The sequence below is a fragment of the Monocercomonoides exilis genome, assembly GCF_001643675.1.
Source record: "Monocercomonoides exilis strain PA203 chromosome Unknown scaffold1-2713096, whole genome shotgun sequence".
NCBI lineage: Eukaryota > Preaxostyla > Oxymonadida > Polymastigidae > Monocercomonoides > Monocercomonoides exilis.
In genome coordinates, this window is record NW_027150546.1 from 2,312,122 (window position 1) to 2,335,912 (window position 23,791).

At 34.3% G+C, this 23,791-nt stretch overlaps 3 protein-coding genes across 3 annotated transcripts; all 3 read left to right on the forward strand.

Moving 5' to 3' along the window:
* Nucleotides 1-352: 352 nt before the first annotated feature.
* Nucleotides 353-613, forward strand: MONOS_13038 (uncharacterized protein; the record flags this gene model as incomplete). The annotated part of the gene is made up of 1 exon (XM_067865714.1): nt 353-613. The coding sequence occupies one exon, from the start codon at nt 353-355 to the stop codon at nt 611-613; it is 261 nt and encodes an 86-aa protein (XP_067736576.1).
* An 11,848-nt stretch (nt 614-12,461) lies between these two features.
* Nucleotides 12,462-13,440, forward strand: MONOS_15261 (uncharacterized protein; the record flags this gene model as incomplete). The annotated part of the gene is made up of 2 exons (XM_067868126.1): nt 12,462-12,767; nt 12,952-13,440. 2 exons carry the CDS (start codon nt 12,462-12,464, stop codon nt 13,438-13,440), a joined length of 795 nt encoding a protein of 264 aa, XP_067736577.1.
* Nucleotides 13,441-16,726: 3,286 nt separating this feature from the next.
* On the forward strand, nt 16,727-23,181 carry MONOS_15260 (uncharacterized protein; the record flags this gene model as incomplete). Its single annotated transcript, XM_067868125.1, has 2 exons — nt 16,727-16,737; nt 16,884-23,181. The coding sequence occupies 2 exons, from the start codon at nt 16,727-16,729 to the stop codon at nt 23,179-23,181; spliced, it is 6,309 nt and encodes a 2,102-aa protein (XP_067736578.1).
* Between the last annotated feature and the right edge of the window lie 610 nt (nt 23,182-23,791).

Consider the following 23,791-nt stretch of genomic DNA (forward strand, 5'->3'; position numbering starts at 1 on the left):
TGTTTTTGAAACAGTTGTGATAATTTTATCATCTGTACACAAAAACATATCCCATTGACAAACAATCTTTTAAAAAAAGTTATGATTTAAGAAATTATCACACAAATTTGAGAGAAATGTTGAAAAACTTTCTTTGATATAAAAAACAAAAAATAATATATGTTTGGTATTTTGAATCTGAATCGCTAAAACCATAAAACAATCTTCATTTCTCGTTTCTCATCTCCACATAATTTTCATATTTTTTTTAAAAATATAAATTTCTTTGCACGTATATTTTCAGAAATGTCCATTTAATTCCTTCCATTTCATTTGAGAGCGCAATCAATGGTTCATCGCTACGATCGGATCAATGTTGCAATCGTTGCAGTTCTCGAAATTTCCTGGACTTACGCCTTCGACAGAAGCAGTTGAAAGGCCAGGCGGTGAGCAAAGCCAGATGAACGTCCAATCGCAGCATCAGATCCTAACTCCGCAGTTTATGAACCATTCTGCAGTATCTTCAACACAGCCTTCAGATAGAGATAGAGCAGAGATGGAGCCGAGCGAACAAGCGAAAAGCACAGAAGAGCCTTCATGGATTTGTTGGAGGATAAGACGAGGACCTGAATAGAGGAGAAGATAAATTAGGAAGATGTCAAACACAGGAACAACGTATTCTTGATCGAAAAGAAGAAAGAACATGGAGACAGATCCTGGACTGTCGTCGTTTGAATGCAGCGGTTCACAGAACGCATTTCAAATGCGACAACGAGAGAACAGTGGAGAGAATATTTCTGAAAAAAGATTGGGTAGTGACGATAGACCTTCATCAGGCGTGTTATCTTCTCCCAGTTTCAGAGAACCTCAAACCATATCTTGCTTTCAGATTTCTCGGAAAAGATAACGTATTCAAATGATCACCTTTCGGATTCGTTGATGCACTCAGAATATTCACACATGCAATGAGGAAAGTGACGAAGGAATGAAGAAGAAGATGGCATGTGAGGCTTGTTGCGTATTTGGACAACCTGCTAATATTACATCAAGATCAAATGCATTTTTGAAGAATTGCGGAGGGGATTGTGCAGTTTTTTTGAGTCGCTTTGGCTGCTAGTGAACAAGGAAAAAAGCCACATATCTGCCAGCAGTGAGTTTATTTACCTCGGATACAGATGGAACTCGGAAATGATGGAGGTTTAGTTGACGGAAGGCAGAAGACTTGTGTTGATGAAAGAAGTTGACAAATGGAAAGTGAAAGCAGTGAAAGTCAAGAAGGTGAAAATAAGATATTTCGCTTTTCTCATTGGAAAACTCAGTGCTATCCGTTTCTTTCAGTTAGACTCTTCTCTATGGTTGCATTTTCTGTATCGCCTCTCACAAACAGGCTTAGAGTTGAAAGGATGGAGCGGACAGATGAGAATCAACCCATCCATAATACAGCAGATTCTGCAATGGAGTGAGATATTGAAATTACACACTAAACGCAAGCTGATAACAGTGTTTGTCCACCAGGCAATGATTATAACAGATGCATCGGAGGCAGCGTGTTGGTGCAATGCTATATATCAACAATCAACTGTTAGACGCACATAATCGGTTTCCACATCAACTTGCGAAACAGTCATCGAATTACAGGGAGTAAATGGCGGTGTGGTTAGCTCTCAACTATTTTGTCCCTGTGTCCCAGAGGAAATGAATCAGTCAACTGCATCTGAGATCGGACAACACAGCGGTTTTCTACAATATAAACAAATGGAATCCAGGTTAGAATTTGAGACCCGTTCTGAGTAAGATTTGGAGATGTGAGGATTAACGCAAATAAAGATGAGAGCCACACACATCTCAGGCATCAAGAACACAAGGGCAGACGCCCTATCAAGGCAAGAGAAAGCAGGGGATTTCGAAGTGCGAGTAGAAGAGCTGATGGAGATTCTGAAGATAGCACAGAGGACACCTTAACTGGATGCATTTGCAGCATGTCACAATCACAAGTTGGAGAGATGATGTGGAATCAACAGTCCGATTGCAGAGGATGATTTTATGGTTTCATGGAAAGACGAAGTTGAATTGGCTCACCCTCCTGTGCCGCTGATTATTCCAACGATCCAGAAAGCGAAAAGGGAGAAAGCACAAGTGATCTTACTCCTGCCGAACTGGAGAGGCCAGAACTAGGACACTCTTTTGAGGTCGATTCCGCACAGGAGCTGGGAATGGAAGCTGCAAAAGGAAGTAATACGAAAAGGCCCTTCAATGCAATGGACGAATGCCAGTCTTCCACCAGGACGGTTGAGGATCGTGTTGTTGAATCCATCCAGCGTGATGGAGAAGAATGGTGGAAACGCGCTTTGGAGCAAAAAGCTTTCTCAACAGATATTCCAGAGGAGTGCAGCAAGGAAATAGCGGAGATAACATGGAAAGGATACCTCTTTGGCTTTACACTTTTTGGGAAGCAATGGGAGGAATGTGGCCACAAAGAAATACCAGGCAATATATTCGATTGGGCGTCGAATTGCGCAAATGTCTTTTTATCGCTGAGAAATGGTGGAATGTCGCTCACGTGCCTGCAGATAACAAGAGCTGCAGTTTCTTTTTATTCCAGTCTCGTTTTCAATACGTGCTTAGGTGATATCCCACTCATTAAGATGCTATTCAGAGCGTTCAGAAGAACAAACAGATCAAAGAAAAAAGAAAACAGGGAAATTTGGAACCAACAGACGTTGCTGAAGTATTTTGCAGATCATGGACCGAATGAGACCCTAAGCTTTAAGCAATTAACAATAAAGGTGATTGTATAAACTATGTTATTTTCTGCTTGAAGATTTACAGAGCTTGAGAGAATAGGCATGAAAAATTCAAGGTTTAAAGAAGAAGTAATGTATCTTGATACTAGACTGAAGACTTCAAAGACACGCACGGAGATAGCCGTTCCTTATTTATCAGAGTTGCCGATGTTTTATCCTGCTTTCGTAATAAAGACCTTGTGGGAGAGAGTTAAACAAGTCAACCACAGCACAAACAGTTTGTTCCTTAATGTAAACACCTTTGCACCATTGACATCAGGAGGAATTCGCAAACTTTCCAATGAAGTTCTGATCAACGCTGGGAAACCAGACACATTCACAATGTACTCAATCAAGACAGCTTCGATTTCGGACTTATCGATAGCAGACATTCTTCCAGTTCAAATTGCATTGTTGGCTCCCTCTTTTCCATATACAAATACATTGACAATACATTTCTGTGAGATACAATTTGCACAACAGACAAGTTGAACAAAATGACAATCTATAATTAATTAATTCTCTTATTCAAGTCACATTAAAATTATTGTTAATTGGCGAATGTTGTTCTATCAAGATCCATTTGCATTTTGATCAAAATTAAAAATAATGGATGAGATCATAAACTTTGTTTTTTCTCATAATTCTTTATGAAATTCTCCAACATTGTTGTTCTTCATTGTTTGCATATTAATAGTTAATATTTATTTATGTAGATTATGATTAAACACAAAATTCTTCTTATTAGTGTCTGAATCGCGAATGCTTTGAAAATAACTTTCACTTGGGTTCTGTGCTGGTGAAGAAAACAATCGACATCATGAAAGCGTTCAAATAATCATTGTATTGCTAGATTGTGCTAACCAGATTATGTAAATATTTGTTGTTATCATTTTTTATTGTTTCTGCAATATTTTTTAAACAAAGCATTACACTCTAAATGAATGGAAACAGAAAATGGATGGAATGAAGCCCTTTATAGAAAAAATGGACAATGATGGATTGAAAACTCTTTTCACAGCATAAATATCAATATAATTGACAGAATGATTGAAGAATTGAAATTGTCTTTAAATATGTGCAATTTTAATGATAAGGAATGTTAAATATTGGGAAGAGTTGAAAAGTGGATGAGTGAATAGGCTCGAAGAATATTTATTGAAAAGAAGAATTGAAAAGATGATGATTGATGAAATTGAGAATAAGAAATATGAAAATGATGAAAAGACACTAACTGTACATGGCAAATGATGTTTTTTCACATTGCATAATTGTCTTCTCAATTTGGAGAGATATCGAAAGGATAAATCTCTAAAAGAAGCAAAAAAAGGAACCTTTGGTTTTGAGTTGCATTGGCCAATAGGATGTGTTGTTTTTTTAAATATAGTTAATCGTTTTGTTATTATTTTTGTTTTTTTGATAGTTCAATGGAAAATGAAAAGAATATAAGGTTTCAGATAATCTTTGAATAGTTTGAGAAGTCTCATAAGCAAATGATCAGAAGAGCAAACAAGCCGAAGTAATAAACATTCAAGGCAAATAATCAGAAATGAAGCTCAAGGTGTGAATGACAACAAAAGCAAAGTGAAAGAAAAATGGTGAAGCTATAATGGATTGAAAACTTTATTGGATAAATCTCAAAATTAAAAAAAAGTCATAATAAATTGTGGTTGTGTAATTAATAGATAAATGGGGAAAAATACGGACTTTCAAGCTTATTATGCACAAAGCTTGAAAAAATTGTTTCTCTCATAACATTATTTCGATTTCTCAGATTTCAAAATAAATTTGATTTTCATATTTGTCAACAGGCATCATTGAAATCATAACATGAAGTTTTGTGGCATTTGACGAATGTCAAAAAATGGACACATTTTTATTGTGTTTTTTGGAATCAAAAAGTCAACGAAAAGTACATAATTCTACAATAAAAATGCCTGAAGTGAAATATTTTTCCCCAAATAATGTTGTTATCCAAATATTTTTAAGGCAATATTGTGAAATATATTTGTTATTAATTTTATTTGTAACTGAGAAATATTTTTCTATTTTTTTATAAACATATTTTTTGGGAATGGTTTTTTATAATTTTGAAAAATGAACTACAATAATTATGATATTCATTATTATTTTTTTTTAAAAAGAGAAAATAATCAAAAAAAGATAACGAATTTCTAAAAGGTCATTCTTTAAAAATCAAAATAAACAAAAATGTGGGTGATAATTTATGAAACCACATTTTTACTGTTTAATTATTCAGTACAAAAATTTACTTTGTGTTAAAATAAGTGATCACTGAAGAGTGAAAAGACTCAATAGGGATATTTTAATATTTATTTCAGCTGATTCACTTAATCATAAAACAGATGTGATAAATTGTGCATTTGAATTTTAAAAGCTCTCCCCAATGATAAGCAAAATTTGAAAAATCTGTAACATGAAAAAAGTTATGATTTGAAAAAATAATCACCCATGTGTAAGAAATTTATGAATGAATTAGACAGGCTTCTAATAAATGTGAAAACATTAAAATTATATTGTATAAATAATTGTCTAACTCCAAATGGAAAAATATATTCTCTGAGAAGTTCCAAAGCGTTTTCTATTCTATGTGTGTGAGCCTTTGAAATAGGATGCACAAATCTTTTTAATGATTAACAGTTTAATGCGTGTATCCAGCTCCATTCAAATTATTATATCCCCTCCAACAATCCGTGTTTATTTTGGTTTTTTCCTTCACATAACTTTTGATCGTTTGATGCAGTATTTCTCTTGATCTTGTCAAAACAGGAATTTTAAAAAGATTGGATAAATGGCCCTTTTTTTAAGGACGTTCAATTCCTCCAATGATCCAATTTTGCTTTTTTGGTCTTCCTCTATTGCATTTTCTTTTTAGAAATATAGCTTCATCATTTTCCGCTTCAGTTCATTTTCCTCCAATAATTCGCGGATGATCCATGTGAAATTTTGATATGCACTTTCGGAAAGAATCATAAGCATGCATCATAAAAATGTTTGATTTTCCACAAATGAAGCTGCAATGTGTCTGAGAAATGCCGACCCAAAAACATAGAGCCATCAAACAGATATTACAAATATTGAATCTGAATTTGTCTAATTTAGTATTTTTTAAAATTTTGACTTGTTTATGTTTGCAACGAAAGCGACTTGTTTCACTTTCATATACGAAGATTTTCATATTCATTTAGCACTTCCAACAATAGTGGTCTTTTTTCAAGATCCAATGATCCGAAAGCCAATCAATTGTTTCTTTTTCTGATCTGAATATTTGAAACAAATTTTGAAACTGCTAATGATTTTCTGCTTTGGTTGGCATAATATTTCTAACGGAGTGTTTAAAATAGATTTATCGAATAATTCTTGTTTTCATCTTTATATTTGAAAAAAGAAAAATTAAAAGATAAATATGTCTAAATTTTTTTGGAATGTTCCTTTTGTTTTATTTTCAATAAAATAAAAATTTCATATTTCGATCAAATTTCTGTTTTCACTCACTAGATTTCATGTGAATGAATATAATATCATAATCAAGATTTTATTTTCAAAACAGCAAAATTTGGTCAATGTGAACAGAAATATGAGAGAAATATAAAATTTTTATTCTATTTGAAAATTTTACAAAAGGAACATTCCAAAAAAATTTAGACATATGAAAAGTGAAATCAACAAATAAAAAGCAAATACAAACTCAAAATAAAAAAATTTAAAAATTATCATATAAGTGATTATTTTTCAAAATATATTTTTCCTTCAATATTTTCGATTCGAAAATTACTTTTGAATATTAATAAATGTACGCAAAAAAAGTGAAATTGTATGTTAAAGACATCTTCTTTTTTATTTAAGCTCTTTCATTTGTTTTTAAAACAGTCGTGATGGATTCAGCACTTGAATTCATAATCTCTTCCCAATGGTTAACAACCCTTGAAAATACAATATCCCGAAAAAAAGCTATGATTACAAAAATAATCACCCATATTTGTTCTCTTTGGGTAAAGTATTTTTCATTCAATCATTCTCATTAAATAAATTTTGCATTTTTGATGAACTTTCTGTGAACAAAAAAAGTTAAAAAGTTTGTTTTCTTTTTGGAATACGTTTGAGGTCACAAAACATAATATTGCTATATCAATAATACGAGTTTTCGTATTTAAAAATCCACTTTTTTAATAATCTGAGAAAGCGCAATAAAGTTAAAAGTTAAAAAAATACTAGTTGCTAAGTGCAAAAAATTCTTAACAGCTCGCATTTTACAACACTTCATCAACAAAAATAAAAACATTTTTTGAAATTATCATTTATAAAAAAAATCATCAATATTCCTAATATCAGAAAAATCCAACATGAGATTCAATTGTTGATAATCAAGCAAACAAACAAATAGAAATTAAATAAATAATTTTATCGCTCAACTCACAATTGAGCTTCCACTTTCATTAAACATTTTAAGTTCGTTTCATTCTTCACCCTAATTTTGTTTCCACTCACACCTTGAGCTTCATTTCTGATTATTTGCCTTGAATGTTTATTACTTCGGCTTGTTTGCTCTTCTGATCATTTGCTTATGAGACTTCTCAAACTATTCAAAGATTATCTGAAACCTTATATTCTTTTCATTTTCCATTGAACTATCAAAAAAACAAAAATAATAACAAAACGATTAACTATATTTAAAAAAACAACACATCCTATTGGCCAATGCAACTCAAAACCAAAGGTTCCTTTTTTTGCTTCTTTTAGAGATTTATCCTTTCGATATCTCTCCAAATTGAGAAGACAATTATGCAATGTGAAAAAACATCATTTGCCATGTACAGTTAGTGTCTTTTCATCATTTTCATATTTCTTATTCTCAATTTCATCAATCATCATCTTTTCAATTCTTCTTTTCAATAAATATTCTTCGAGCCTATTCACTCATCCACTTTTCAACTCTTCCCAATATTTAACATTCCTTATCATTAAAATTGCACATATTTAAAGACAATTTCAATTCTTCAATCATTCTGTCAATTATATTGATATTTATGCTGTGAAAAGAGTTTTCAATCCATCATTGTCCATTTTTTCTATAAAGGGCTTCATTCCATCCATTTTCTGTTTCCATTCATTTAGAGTGTAATGCTTTGTTTAAAAAATATTGCAGAAACAATAAAAAATGATAACAACAAATATTTACATAATCTGGTTAGCACAATCTAGCAATACAATGATTATTTGAACGCTTTCATGATGTCGATTGTTTTCTTCACCAGCACAGAACCCAAGTGAAAGTTATTTTCAAAGCATTCGCGATTCAGACACTAATAAGAAGAATTTTGTGTTTAATCATAATCTACATAAATAAATATTAACTATTAATATGCAAACAATGAAGAACAACAATGTTGGAAAATTTCATAAAGAATTATGAGAAAAAACAAAGTTTATGATCTCATCCATTATTTTTAATTTTGATCAAAATGCAAATGGATCTTGATAGAACAACATTCGCCAATTAACAATAATTTTAATGTGACTTGAATAAGAGAATTAATTAATTATCGATTGTCATTTAGTTCAACTTGTCTGTCAACCTGATGATATCCCACCATTCTTCCACGTTCTTTAAAAAAATCAATCAGAAAGCTTCATATAAATTATGTTAAAAATCATTACTGCAATTTCGCTCATCTTCCTCGACAATTGAATGTTTGTTGACTGCCTTTTACACGAAAGAAAAAATTTATTAAAATTGTATTCCTTATTATTTCTCCGCAAATAAATTTGCTCCGACATTGGTGTGCTCAACATTGCCTATTAATATAATTGCTGAGAAATGATGAAAGAGAACTTTTGGTTGCTATTTAATGATGGTTGTGCTTTCAGAGTGTTTCCTATCAATGACTTATCTTGCTCTTTATTACAATGCTCCAAGACTGAACACCAAAAATCAATCTCCCATTTGTTGACAATTTTTAAATGAACTTTTCTCAAACATTGGCTTGTAAAAGAAATATTTAACATTTTTCATTTTAATGAAAAATTTCTTTCCGAAGAAACAAAACCTCAGAAGAATCAAAGCTTTGGTAAAATAAATAATTTCTTTAATTATCACACTTTTAAAAAATTTTTTTTTTCATAATTAGTGTTAAACATTTGTGACTTTTCAAAATAATTAACTCTTTAAAAAACAAAGATTTATATCTATTTCGAATTTTATTTTGTATCTTTTTCTTTTCCTGTTAATGAGTCCGGAGTTTAAGAAGAAAATAGCAGAAGAAAAACAATGAGTTTTGGGAAGCTGAGAAAACTCGCATTTACTGTTGCTGTTCATGTCAAACAAAATAAACATCTTTGCAGCTGTGAAGTTGTTTCCATTTCATCATCAATTTCATTTTCATAAACTTTCAAGCTAAATATCACTCTGTTCTCTGAAAGAAATAATGTTTTTTCCTTTATATTATCTTTATTTGAATTAATTATCAGATGGCAATAACAGTGCAGGTGGAGGAGCGAACGGATAACATTCAGCTTTCACAGATGCCAATAATCATTGTGTGATCTTTTCTTTTGGGATTCTTGTTGATAATTGGAATGTCGTTTGAAAAAAGATGTTGAAAATGTTTTCGCTAAAGTTTCAGTTGTTTCATTCATATTTGGTGTGATTTTTCCTACTAATCCGTTTTGTCTTTTCGTGATCATCAGTATCATAATTTGTGGAATTTCTCTCTTCTTCTTTTTAATCATAGGGTCATATTTTTATCATTACCCCGTTTTTTATTAGATCCTGAATTTTTTTTCTTATATTGCTTCAAATAGAAGCTTTCATTCGATAAGAATAATTTAAAAACAAATAACATTTTATTATAAGATTGTACTCCAAATATTTTTGAAAATTATTTCTTAAAAAGAAAGATCTGAATTTTTTAAGTTTTATTTTTTGATCAATGTTTTGCTCGTGTTTCCACGAGTTTTTGAAATCAAGTGTTTTCCTTGTTGGCATTGTTTTTATACATTTCTTTTTAACATTTTTGGTTATTTTTTAACTTGAGTAACTCTTTTTTTTCAACAGTTTTCACGTCTCACATTTTTTTCGTAAAACGATTATATCAACAAAAGAAGTAATTATTTACAAAATTGCTTGTGTTTGAATTATAAAATATTTTGTGTAATACTATAGGCAAAGCCTTCATAAATAATTTTTTGTGTACAAAAAGGAAAACGTGAAAAACAAAATGTCAACTTTTTCATTTTTTGACTGAAAAACTTTTTAGTTTTATTTCTCACCACTTTTATTATTTGCAACACTAATTTATTTATATAACACGTTAAATAATTTTAAAAAATAACAATATGGGACAATATATTTTCCTTCAGGCATTTTCATTGAAAAATAATGCACCTCTGAAGATTTTTTTGTAATCAAAAAATATGAATTAAATGGGTTCATTTTTCGAAATATTATTGAGATCACAAAACTTATTGTTGTTATATCTTTGGTATCTTTTCGCATAAATAAAAATCCAATTCATTTTGAAATCTGAGAAAGAATAGCAATTTAATTGAAACAATTTTTTCTTGCTTTGTGCATAAAAAGTTTGAAAGTCTGGATTTTCCCCCATATGGGTGATTATTTTTGAAATCATAACTTTTTTCGGAGTGAAGTTTTTTAAAAGGTTGTTTGTCATCGGGAAGAGATTTCGTATTCAAATGCAAAATACAGGACGACTGTTTTATAAACAAATGTATTTTCAGAAATTAAGATGAAGATATCTTCAATGAACCATTTCATTTTTCAGTGTTCATTTATAAATGTTAGAGGGAATTTATTATTCCCAAATTTTTGAATGAAAAAATATGATTTCAAAAATAATCACCCATATGGGGGAAAATCCAGACTTTCAAACTTTTTATGCACAAAGCAAGAAAAAATTGTTTCAATTAAATTGCTATTCTTTCTCAGATTTCAAAATGAATTGGATTTTTATTTATGCGAAAAGATACCAAAGATATAACAACAATAAGTTTTGTGATCTCAATAATATTTCGAAAAATGAACCCATTTAATTCATATTTTTTGATTACAAAAAAATCTTCAGAGGTGCATTATTTTTCAATGAAAATGCCTGAAGGAAAATATATTGTCCCATATTGTTATTTTTTAAAATTATTTAACGTGTTATATAAATAAATTAGTGTTGCAAATAATAAAAGTGGTGAGAAATAAAACTAAAAAGTTTTTCAGTCAAAAAATGAAAAAGTTGACATTTTGTTTTTCACGTTTTCCTTTTTGTACACAAAAAATTATTTATGAAGGCTTTGCCTATAGTATTACACAAAATATTTTATAATTCAAACACAAGCAATTTTGTAAATAATTACTTCTTTTGTTGATATAATCGTTTTACGAAAAAAATGTGAGACGTGAAAACTGTTGAAAAAAAAGAGTTACTCAAGTTAAAAAATAACCAAAAATGTTAAAAAGAAATGTATAAAAACAATGCCAACAAGGAAAACACTTGATTTCAAAAACTCGTGGAAACACGAGCAAAACATTGATCAAAAAATAAAACTTAAAAAATTCAGATCTTTCTTTTTAAGAAATAATTTTCAAAAATATTTGGAGTACAATCTTATAATAAAATGTTATTTGTTTTTAAATTATTCTTATCGAATGAAAGCTTCTATTTGAAGCAATATAAGAAAAAAAATTCAGGATCTAATAAAAAACGGGGTAATGATACAAATATGAACTAATTTCATTTACTCATCTTCTTCATTCCTCCTCTTCGTTGTATCGCTCCTGTGCCACATGGAAATTGGGTGTGTCTCTGTGATCAGGTGTTCTTCTTATTCTGCTGCAAGAACTTCTTGTCCCATTCCATGCATCCGATTTTCTTCTTCATTCTTCTTCTTCAAATCACTTGAAATCTTCATCTTCTCTCATCTCCTCATCATCAATTATCCTTCCAATTCTTTTTCATTTTTGCGATATTTTGGTTAATAATTCATCATTAATCTTGCTTTTGAACATATTTTCAAATTTAATAATTGCAACAGAAATTCAAATGGGATTAACACTTTTTTGGAGATTTCAAAAATGAATTCTGAGACTGACTGTCTTCATTCCAATGATGTGTATATTTGAAATTATTGAAGTTTTTCTTTTTTTAAAATTGAAATGAATTAATAATTAATATTTTGAAGATAATGACAACGAAAGGATTTAATTTCAATTTGTTAATAGCAATTTCATATATCATTCAAATTGATTTTGAGAAAAAGATTGTTCAAATTGAATTTTTTGAATGAACCATTACTGCTGCACAAAAAGCCCTGTTTGTCGAAAACGAAGTATCAAGTGATACTTTCCCGAAAGAAAGGTTGCAAAAGTTTGAATAAAAAACATTTGGGAAATTCACTTTCATTTTTTTTGTTGGCTGTTTTTGTGAATTCTCTACACATTGAAAAAACAACAAACGCGAATCGTGGAACTTAAAGCTGGATGCAACACAGCAAATTGAACAAAACAAGAACAGGCAACAACCAGATGCTTCGTATGCAAAATATCAAGGATGATGTTGATTAATATTTCGAAATTTTTGTTTTGAAGAAATGGTTGACAATCTGAAGAATTGCTCTTGTTCTTCTGAATAGAGACAAAAAATGTGTGAGTTGAAGAATTTCATTGAGGGGATGGGTGTGAAGGAATTGGGATGTGTGTTTGCAGGAAAAGTGTTTGAGAAGATCTTCGAGATGGTGAAAGGGGAGAAATTGGTGCTGGAAGATGGAATTATGCTGTTGAAGCATGTTGGATATTACAAGGCTTTATCAGACATTCACACTGACAACGATGGTGAATCTTCATTTCGCAAAAGGTTTGAAAGGAGGGTGATGAACGAAGAATGGAAACAAGGACAAAAGAAGGAGAAGATGCTGAATGATGTTTGTGAATGCTATGCCTTGTCATATGAACAGTTTGTGACATTCAACTTTTCATCGGTTTGTGTTCCTCGTCTTCTGGGAGTTGCATCAAGCAAAGGAGACAGCCAGGATGCACAAAATGAAGTGGAAACTGCTTTGTTGGCTTTGAGCCACATCTGAGAGGATGAAGTCTGAAAATATTTCTTCTTCTTTTTTTTTCGAAAATTTATGTTGCTTTTTTTTCTCACCATTTATTTGTCAGCATGTGGAAGAAGATGTGTTCATGAACAGCATTGTCAGTGTGATTGTCCATCATCAGCAGAATCGCAACCTCACGCAGCTTGCCTACCAATCAGCATGGCAATTTTTCATGAAGAGAATGCACACAAATGCACAAATGGAAAGTGCCATGTCAATGCATTTTGGTTTTGTGGAAGAGGCGAGGAGGGAATTGGAAGAGCTGGAGAAGCGAGCGGATTGGCAGAGAAAGGAAAGGAGGGTGAAAGAGCTGAAAGACATTCACACGATTCTGAGATGGCTGAAAACACTCAACAAGCATTTTGTGAACCATCAGCCATCGAGAGAGAGAAACACAAGATTGGCAGCAGTGGCTGTTGGGATTTGCAGAAAGGCGAGGGCTTGTTTTGGGGAACTGTCTTTGGAATGCCTGGTGCTGCTTGAGCAAATGAATGAGTCAGCATCGCTGAGTGTTTCAGATTTTGTGGCAATCGAAGCAGTTGATGTGTTTTAGGAGGAGATCACCCAATCGGTGATTCACACAGAATTCTTGAGTTGCTGCCTGGACTTCGTGCTTTTGGTGCTTGTCAGATTGAGAGAGAAGGATGATAAATCGATGAAACAACAAGTTTTGGAGAAGTTGGAAAGAGAAGGATTGGAGGATTTGGTGAACAGCTTCCTCAAAACTGCTCATTGTGAAAAGGTCAAATTGACCTTATTTCATTAATTGGATAGATTCTTCTGAATTCGTTTTATTTGTGATTATTTGTTTCTTTTTCAAAAAATAAAATTCAGGTTTTATATCAATGAGAAAAGAAATTCAGTTTATTTATCATTTATTTTCACTCTTTTTTCAAATGACATTGAAACTTTGATTGTTTTTTTTTCATTCATTTCACAAACGAGAATAAAATGGATGAGTTTCGCAGACCAATGCTCCAGTGAGAATTTCAAATTTCCAGATTCTTTTGCAAAATGAAAAATGATATTTTGTGATTGAGAATTGAAAACATAAAAAAGAAAGTTCAGGTTGTTTTGAATTCCCATTTGACCTTCACTTTCAGGAAAAACATTGGATAAAAATCATCGTCAAAGACTTTTTCGCTTTTGGATCTTCTTTATTGCTTTCAGAATTGGATAGATGATATAAAAAGGATGATTGTCATTCATCAATGAACAGAAGAAACAAGTGAAGCGAATGAAGAGTTGGAATGCAATGATAAGATTGATGGCTGGGGAAAGAAAAGGGTAATTGCACAATATACGACCGTTTATAAAAATCTGTGTGGATGATTTTAACATTGTTGTTAACTGTTTCGTTAAGTTATTATGTCTTTATTTTATGCGGAAACATTTATTTTCAAATGAATCAAATTGTTATTTCCCTGTAAATTGGTATTGATCAAATATTTTTTTACATCAATTATATTCAACGACAATCAAAATAAACAGATTAATAATTTAAATTCTACTAGAATGCACTCAAATATGCTTTGAACATATTCAATTTAATTTGTCCCCAATTTGAATAGAGCATTTTTTGATCAATGATAAATAATTTTTATATTTAATAAAATTGAGCAATTTATGCAACAGAATTTCACCCTAACAAGTTGATTTTGGATAAAACCCTAACAATATAATAGCGATAAAAAAAGCTAACAAATAAATACCCGAAAAAAATCATTGGTTTCAATCAAAATTGAAAAAGATTTTTGAATTTTACGAAAATTGTAAATAACATATTTCACAGTTTCCGCACACAATAGGCAGAAAAAAACTTATGTGCACAATGTGGAATCATGATAGCTGTGATATATGACAATTTTGTGACCGGTCGTATCTTGTGCATTAACCAAGAAAAGAATGGAAAAAATTGGGGCAGAGGTGGATGAATGGTGGAAGATGGAAGAGGCAGAAAGAAATAGTGAATGAATAATTGATTCAACAAAACCAACAAGATGCTCATCAAAAATTCTCTTTTTCAATTTTCATAAAGCAAAGGAGCAGAATTTGAACAAATATCCTTCACTAAATGTCACGAAGAGGTGAATCATATTGCAAAATGAAACGATTAGATCAAATTAAAAAGTTTTGAAGTTTTCTTTAATTTTGCAACAATTCAAAATTATCAAATCATGAATTGGAATTAATGGTAAAGAAGAGAATTGATATATTTTTTATTCAACCAATTCCACAATTTGATGCACATTTTTATATTTTGCATTCACGTTTCTCATTATTCAACAAAAAAAAAAAAAAACTTAAAAGATATTTTGAATGAAGATTCAAGGAATTCTTTGTAAAAGAGAAAATTAATTACGAAGTGTTATCTCGAATATGTTCCAAATATTATTGAAAGCATGTTAATTGACTTATTTCTATTTTCTATTAAGTTAAACATAAAAATTTTGTAATGATCATTCTCATTATATTTTATTTTTCAAATCAAAACTGAATTTATTTCCGTATGAGGGTGCATTTGTTCCTTTTAGCATGTCTGACTCTAGCAGAGACATTTAAATCCCAAGTCGTCTGTGGAACAGCCACATTAAAAAACCAAGGTATTTTTTCAATTATAACTTTTAAATATAACTGTATTTATTTCGGTCAAGGCAACTCAAATGACGCACTGTTTTTCACAAATGGCAATAATAATTATTTATATGAACATGGAAAAGCATCAGGAATGAACAGATGGAAGGCAGGAACATGCACAGCGATTTATTCATTTTTGTGCTTTTCCAATTCTTCAGTTGGACTGAAAAATGTGGCAGTGGAATATTCTGCCTCGCCATTTATTCTAATTACAGATAAATCAGGTTTGATGTTGGATACCTGCATTTCCCACCAAAAGTCGGAATCTCCGTTTCTTTTGAATATCGGGTCAATCTGCTTCACAAACATGACTTTGATCCCCCAAAAGAGTCTTAACCCTTCCAGTCTCATATTTTCATCTGATGATACAAATGTTGCTATTTTGGGCAATTCCATCATGACAGACCTGACTGTTTCATCTTCAGGCTATTTTCTTGTTTCAGGAAAGAGCAAAAGCGAACAGATTGATAATTGTGCCTTCAGGAACATGTCTGTGAAATATACCACGAATAGCGATCATTTTGTGGAACATTCATGTTTTCGAAGTTCAATGGAGAAATGTCTTATTTATTCGTGTGTGAATGCCTTTGAAGGAGGGATTTCGAGTGGATCTTATTCTTCACAGGAATTTGTCTGCAAAAACACAACAATAAACTTCGGGAAAAGAGAAGCAAATTCCCTTCAGAAAAAAGGACAAATTAATTCAACGGAAAGCCAATCCTTTTCTTTATGCGAATGGACTGATTGCACATCCCCACAAGGAGGAGCGCTTTATGTGCATGACAATGCAAGTGCCATTCTCACAGTTGAGAATTCTTCATTCACAAGATGCAATGCTTCTTCAACAAGAGGTGGAGGAATATATGCTTTGAAAATTGCTGAATGCATTGTGCTTCATTCAACATTTGTCCAGTGCTTTGCAGCAGGAAAAACAAATTATGGTGGAGGAGGAATTCAATTCGAACATGTAAACGTACAATCAATGGTTGATGATTGCTCTTTTCACAGCTGTTTTGCTGAAGATGAAGGCGGGGCAATAAACCTACGACCAACAAAAACTCAAAAACAAAAACGTTGCATTATAAATTCTGTATTTTTGTTTTGCCATTCAACACTTGATTGTGGAGGCGCTATTATGCATTGGAACTGCACTGATCAAGTAGTAATTTCAAATTGTTTATTTTATCATTGCTCTTCGTTTTATGCAGGTGCAGTTTGCTTGTTGCTGAATACAAATAATAATGGTATTTTGTTTTATTACTGTTTCTTTCATAACAATACTTGTAATGAAGGTGGACGTGATATTATTCTTCATGGTTCAACATCTAATAATATTGATCCAACTTGCTATTCAACCAGGCAATCAGCAAACAGAGTTAGTACAAATTGGAATCAGACTTCAGACAGAAGCGAATGGCTTCGTAATGATTTTAGAAATGTGAGATTTGTCTCATCAACTGATTCGCAACCAAAAGGCATTGACACATATGCATGTGGAATTTATGAATCTTATCCATGCCGCACCATCAGTCGTTGCCTTTCACAACTCATTCCAGACTTGGTTCCCAATGTGGAAGTATTTTCAGGAACGATAATCGAAACAAATAGTTTTGATTGTGGAGCAGACAGTTTCACTGTTTATGGCCAAAGTAACATGAGCACAGCAATCCAAACAGAATTTGAAGCATCTGGGCTGTCTCTATTTTCAGTCTCGACAGGCACATTGACTGCCAGAGACTTTGTTGTTGTGCATGACTCGGCTCATCCGAGTAACCGTGGGTCAAGGCTGTTTGAGATTAATGGAGCAGGAGGAATGAGGATCAGCAGACTGAACATATCTTTTGGGAGCGGACAATCAACAGAAACAGCATTTTCGACAGAACTGATCAATGTCCAGAATGGGATGTTTCAGATGGAACATGTGAACTGGGCAAAGACGATTTCCACAAATTCATTATTTTCGCTTTCTTCGACAAATGAGATTTCATTGACACTTTCAGAGTGTGGCTTTGATGGGATTGAGAGAGCAACGAGCGGAGCAGCAGTGATATCGTTTTCGAATGACAAGGCCAACATTGATGTGAATTGTTGCACTTTTGAAGGATGTGGAAGCACAACATCAACTGATGGGGGATCGATGATGCTGTGTGTTGGGAATGAGAATGAAGTGAAAGTGAAAGGCGGATCTTTTGATGGGTGCTATTGCTCTGCAACATATGGATTTGGAGGAGGAATCCTTCTTCGATTGTTGAATGAAAATCCCAATTTCCAGATTTCTTCTTCATTCGGAACAAACACGGCCAAATGGGGGAATGATATCTTTGTCATTTCACCCAATCTGGAAGAAACTGCAAAATCAGAAAACATCAGATGTGTGACAGATTCATTGGATTCTGTTGAGAAGGTGAGAGGATATGACAACGGAAACACGAGTGTGGCCATTCCTCTGTGCATCTATCTCCTTCCCACCCCAGAAGAAATATATGTGAGCAATTCTGAGGCATCCAATCACTCACACTGTGGAATTGTCCAATTCCCTTGCTTGACAATGAAGCACTCCCTCACAAGACAAACAGAAACAAAGAAAGTCATCGTAAATGGAATGGTTGAGATGAGCGATGAATTGGACTTTGCTGGAAAGAAACATGAAATCCGAGGAAATGATGATGAAAGTGGTTGGACAGTCTCTGATTCAAGTTCAACATCCAATTCATCGATGATAACAATAAATGTTGAAACAGAATTATCAAAACTCATCTTCTCTCTTCCATCTTCCCTTCCTCTTCATTCCACTTTCATTTCTTTTTCATCATCATCAATAACTCTGTCTCAATGTTCGCTTTCTCTTCAAAATCCATCATCAGAATTGACAATTCTGTTCTTGTCTGTTGAGTCAGGGATCCTGATAATCGACAAATTCTCAGCTTCATCAATTGATTTGAGGAGAAATCCATTGATCTGGTTGAGAGGAAGCAGCACAAATACCGAGTTGATGAGCACTCTGTGGTTGAACATGACGAACAGCAATTTCACAAAAATCAAAAGAGCTACTGGATGTGGAGGGTGTGTGAGCATTGGCAACAGCGATGATGAAAATACAAACACACAAATAAATATTGAAGAATGTTCATTTGATGGATGTTCTGTGGTGGATGATGAAAGCAGAGGAGGGGCTATCAATGCTCAGTTGAAAGGGAGCATTCAAATGAATGTTGTTTCTTGCGCATTCACAGGATGCACAGCACCAGCAGAAGAACGGAAGATTGGGTTTGGGGGAGGGATGGCACTGAAGCTGATTGATGAGTATTCTTCATTTGTGATCTCATCCCCTGTTTTTGAGGCAGACAAACCTAATGCTGCGAAATATGGAAATGACCTGTTTGTTGAATCGCCAAACTTGACAAAGAGCATCACAAACACCTCTCTTCCATTTGTGAATGAGCATCTTTCTGATATTTCGTTGGATTCTATGAGAGGCTTTGATGGGAGTGACACAACGAATGCCATTCCACTGGTGTATTTCTGGCGCACACTTGGCTCAGAGATATTTATTGGGAGCGAAGGTTGCGATGTGTGTGTGTGTGGATTCTCAGATTATCCGTGTCTGTCGATGGATCATTCGTTGAGAAGACTGCGAGAAGGAAATGAAAGGAATGTCAGCATCATTGGAAAAGGGTATCTTCAGAAGAGTGTTGATGTGAGTGGAATCTCAATAAAATCGGATGAGAGCAGCATGTGCTCTTTGGAATGTGTCTCATCGCTTGAGGGAGCAGAAGGAGCAGCAATGAAGATTTGTGGCATCACCAATTTCGAGCTGATGAAGTTTGTGATTCCATCTTCATTTGCAAGTGGAGTGAATGTTTTGATGCATGTTGGCTCAAGCGAGGGATTGTTGACTGTGAAAGACTGCACATTCACCAAAAAAGGAGATGAGAGAGAAGAATTGACGGATTATGGGCTGATCAAGGCAGAAGGAGGGACAGTTGTGCTGGAATTGGTGACGATGCAATTGTTGAGCTTTTCGCAGGATGTTATTTCTGTGCTTTTGACAACAACGGTGCTGAATGCGAAAAACCTGACGATGAAGAATATTGAGCTTGAAGGAGCAAGTGGATTGAGGATATCAAAGGGATCAGCTGGAGAGAAGAGAGGGAGCAATGATGGAGAACAAAACATCGTTATTGAGTGGAGTTTGTTTGAAGAAGTCACCCAGAACAAGACAGAAAAGATTCCCGTCATTCGAAATGAGAATGATGCGCCATTGAAAATGGTGATTGGGAATACAACGATGAAGAGATGTGGAGGGTTGAAGTGTGGAAAGGGAGGAGGGATGTTTTGTGAGTTGAATGAGGGAGGAAAGTTTGAGTGCTCATTTTGCAAGATTTCTGAGTGTTTCTGCTCGACTGCAGGAAGAGGTGGGTGGCTGTTTCTGGAATGCACCTCGACAGCTGAGAAGCCTCTGAATTTTGTGTTATCCAATATCACATTCCGAGACAACACCGCATTCAGAGGGAGAGATGTGTATATTCGATGCCATTCAGTTGAAACACAAATTGTTGATGACCAATTCCTTTTGGATTTCAGAGCGCCGTTTGTGAAGGAACTGGCAATGTGGGGATGCACAACAGACTCGTTTGTGGGGGAAGAGGATCTTCTGCTGAGGGTTATGAGATACCAGAGCGAGACGATATTTGTTTCTTCTGTTTCTGAAAATGCAGCAGATAACAAGCAATGTGGAGAGTTCAATACTCCTTGCCACTCACTGAGCTTTGGAGTGCAGCACATCATTCCATCTCTGTACTCACAGATGCTGATCTTGGGGCAAACGGAAATTGTTGGGGAGTGTGATGTTCTTGATGTGACCATCCGCTCATTGCAATCTCCCTCAGCCGCATTGGTGTATTTGAACTCAACAATAACCAATGAGGGAAGTCTGATCACAACATCAGAGAATGTTCGGATTGAGAGATTGAAATTCAATTTTGGTCAGTCATTTTCATATTCGGGGTGTTCAATCATTCAAGAAGCAAATGGTCAGCTTTCTCTTTCATTTGTTGATTTTTCTTCAGTTGGCAAATCAGAAAGCATCGAATTAGTTGGTCTCAATTCAACATTGTTGAACATCGAAAATGGAATTCTTCATGTTGACAACTGCTCAATATCAATGCTTTCATTCAAGAAGCCTTCATTTCTGTTAAATGGTGATGAGATAAATTTTACAAATGTGAAACTGGAACAGATTGAATCAATAACAAATGTATTTGAGATTGGACAATGTGGGAGTGTTGTATTTAATGGAGTATCTTCAGATGGAGTGAAATTGCCTGAAGGTTGCATCATTGCGATAAACGATTTGTCTTCGAGTTCAATTTCAATTGGAATCTCCTCATTCAACAACTGTTCGAGAAATTCAGAAGGAGCTTCTGTTCTCACTGCTTCTTCAACTCCAGCTCAAATAAATCTTTTCAATTGCTCTTGCTCAGATTGCAATTCTCTGTCAAGCAAAGGAAGCATTGTGGAGATAAGCAATACAAAGGATGTTTCGATGGATTTGTGTCAATTTGAAGGAATTCTTTCAAAAGAAAGTGAAAGTGAAAGAATAAATTCTTTTGAAGAAATATGTGAGTGGAATGGATCACTTGTTCATTCAACTAATTCTTCATTTGCGATGAAGGATGTGACAATTTTTTATGCTTCTTCGGGGGGATTATCCGTATCGAGCGGGAATGTGAAGATTGAAGCAGGGAACTTCAGCAATAACAACCCCTCTGTTGAAAAATATCCGTCATTGAGAAGAAATATAATCTGTTCAGATTCAGCATCATTGACCATTTCCAGCTTGAAAGGTGGAGATGGAGTGATGCCAAATTCTTCACTTTGGATTTTGGATGATGGATGTGATTTGAGAGGGATAGCAGGAGAAAGGTCATCTCCATTTTTCATTCCCAGACTGGAAGATGTTTCAGTGAATGAGAATGGCAGCAATGTTGTTGTGAAATTCAAGGGATCTCTTTTTGTGCCTTGTGACTTGTCATTCAGATTGATATTCAAAACAGGGGATGTGGAGTTGGTTGAGACATATCATTTTAAGGAAGACAGTTTTGTTTCAGAAACAGAAGTGATTGGAAGAGTTCCATCAGAAAATATTTCAACTATTGCAGATGAAACAGAGGTGTCAGTGATGATTCTATTTGGTAAGCCATTGGCAGAGACTTCTCCTCAGATTGTGAAGAACAAAACAGAATCAAATACTGGAAATGACAAAGTGGTGGAAGGAGGAAAAGAAGGGAAATCATCATGGTTATTGATAATTGCCATCATATTTGTTGTTTTGTTTTTGATTGTTCTGATTGGATTTATTTTGTTTGCTGTTCGGTGGAGAAAGGCGAAGAATGAGAACAAAGATCTGAGAGAGATTGTGAACGACACGGTGAGGAAGGATCCGAAGCTGATTGAGATGGTGACGATGGAGCCATCACCTGAGGAGCAGTGGAGGAGAGCAGAAAGGGAGGCAGAAAAAAAGAATGAAGAGAGGATGAAGAAGAGGGTGTATGAGAAAAGCTTGGGACACTCAGAATCGTCAGAGCATTTGCTGAGTGAATGTGGCTCAACAGAATATATTTTGGGGAGAGACTCAGACAAGATCCCTGAATGGGCATTAGAAAAGGAAGAGGAGGAAGAGATTCGAAAGAGATCACCATCTCCATCGGTCTCATCCACTTCAACCATTTCAACATCTGACTCAGATTCAACTTTTGTTCGAGGAGAGGAGTTGTGTCCAACCACCTCGTCGATGTCGAATCTGGTGGATGTGATGGCGTGTTCGTCTCCCCATGAGAAGCTGATTGTGGATCTGAGGGATTCACTGTTCATGCTGCTTCATGGAAGGAATAAGACAAAAGAGATGGCGATTGGCTCCTTGAAGGAGAGGGAACAGACAGCTGCGCAGATCCTGTTCTGGGTGGCTAATCTCGCACTTCACTCATTTGATGAAATGGAGAATCCTCTTTCATCTCTTGCCAACCTCAGTCCCCACATTGTGCTGTTCTCGGAACACATGGTGATCTGCATTGTTTTGCACTCCGACTTCTCATCTGATGATAGTTCAGATTCCTCATCGATCTCTTCCTTGAGTGTTGTCTCTTCATCGTCCAATATTTCAGTGATGAGCGAGAGATTCACCAAGTCGCCACCTCCATCATCAGCGTTTGAAGATGATGAAGATGAAGAAAGAAAAGAGTGCCTGAGGTGGAAGGCACCAGAGCTGCAGATGAACAAGAAGATGGGAGCAACAAAGGAGTCAGTGGCGTTCTCGATTGGGATGATGCTGTGGGAGTGTCTGACGCTGGAGATCCCATTTGATGAGTATGAGGGTGAGGTGGCAGGGCAGAAGATAGTGAATCACGAACGACCGAACATATCTGCTGTGAAGGAGTCGAATTTCTTTGAAATCATCCGAGCTTGCCTGTCTGCTCAGCCAGAAGACAGACTGAGCTTGGCAGGGCTGAAGCGAGAGTTCATCCAGCGGTTTCCTGCAGGAGCAGCAATTCTGACGATGTCAGATGCGATTGATCTGGAGGAGACAACAGAAGATGGGGAACACACCACGAGTGTGAATTCTTCAGATATCACAGGAACCTTGCAGGCTGAGAAGTGATGAAGAGTTGGTGATAATTGTGTTTTTGTTGGAAAAATGTATTTGTTTTCAAAGCCACCTCAATATTATCTTTTATCAGTCTGAGAGAGAATCTCTCTTCCCTTTTTGTTTTTGTTCATCAGCACATTTCTTCTTGTTTTTGATATCAACCTTTTTTTTTTATGTTTCATTGGTTTCATTGGTTGTTGTGTTTCACTTAGCTTCTTCTTTCACCGATTCCGAATGCAGATTTTGGATGAGCAGTGTTTGTTGTGTTTTTATATATTCATGTTTTTGTGTTCGCTGAATCACCACCACACAATTATTTTGAGTGAATCTTGTCAAATGAAATTTTTCATTAATCTCTAATTCGGCTTTTCAGTTGATTCTTTTCTTTTCTTTTCATTGCAAACATCAACAGTCATTATTTCATTTCCTATTTTGTGTAACTCCAGTTTGTATTATCAATTCCATTTGTTTTTTTCAATTTTCCAAGCGACTTTTTCTTTATTTGTAGCGATCACAACATTCACAACAAACGATAAAAGATATCTCTTTTTTGTTTCAGAAAGCAAAAAAATAGTTGTTTGTTCGTTTGCAGCGATTGCATAAGAAGAAACAATTCCTCCAT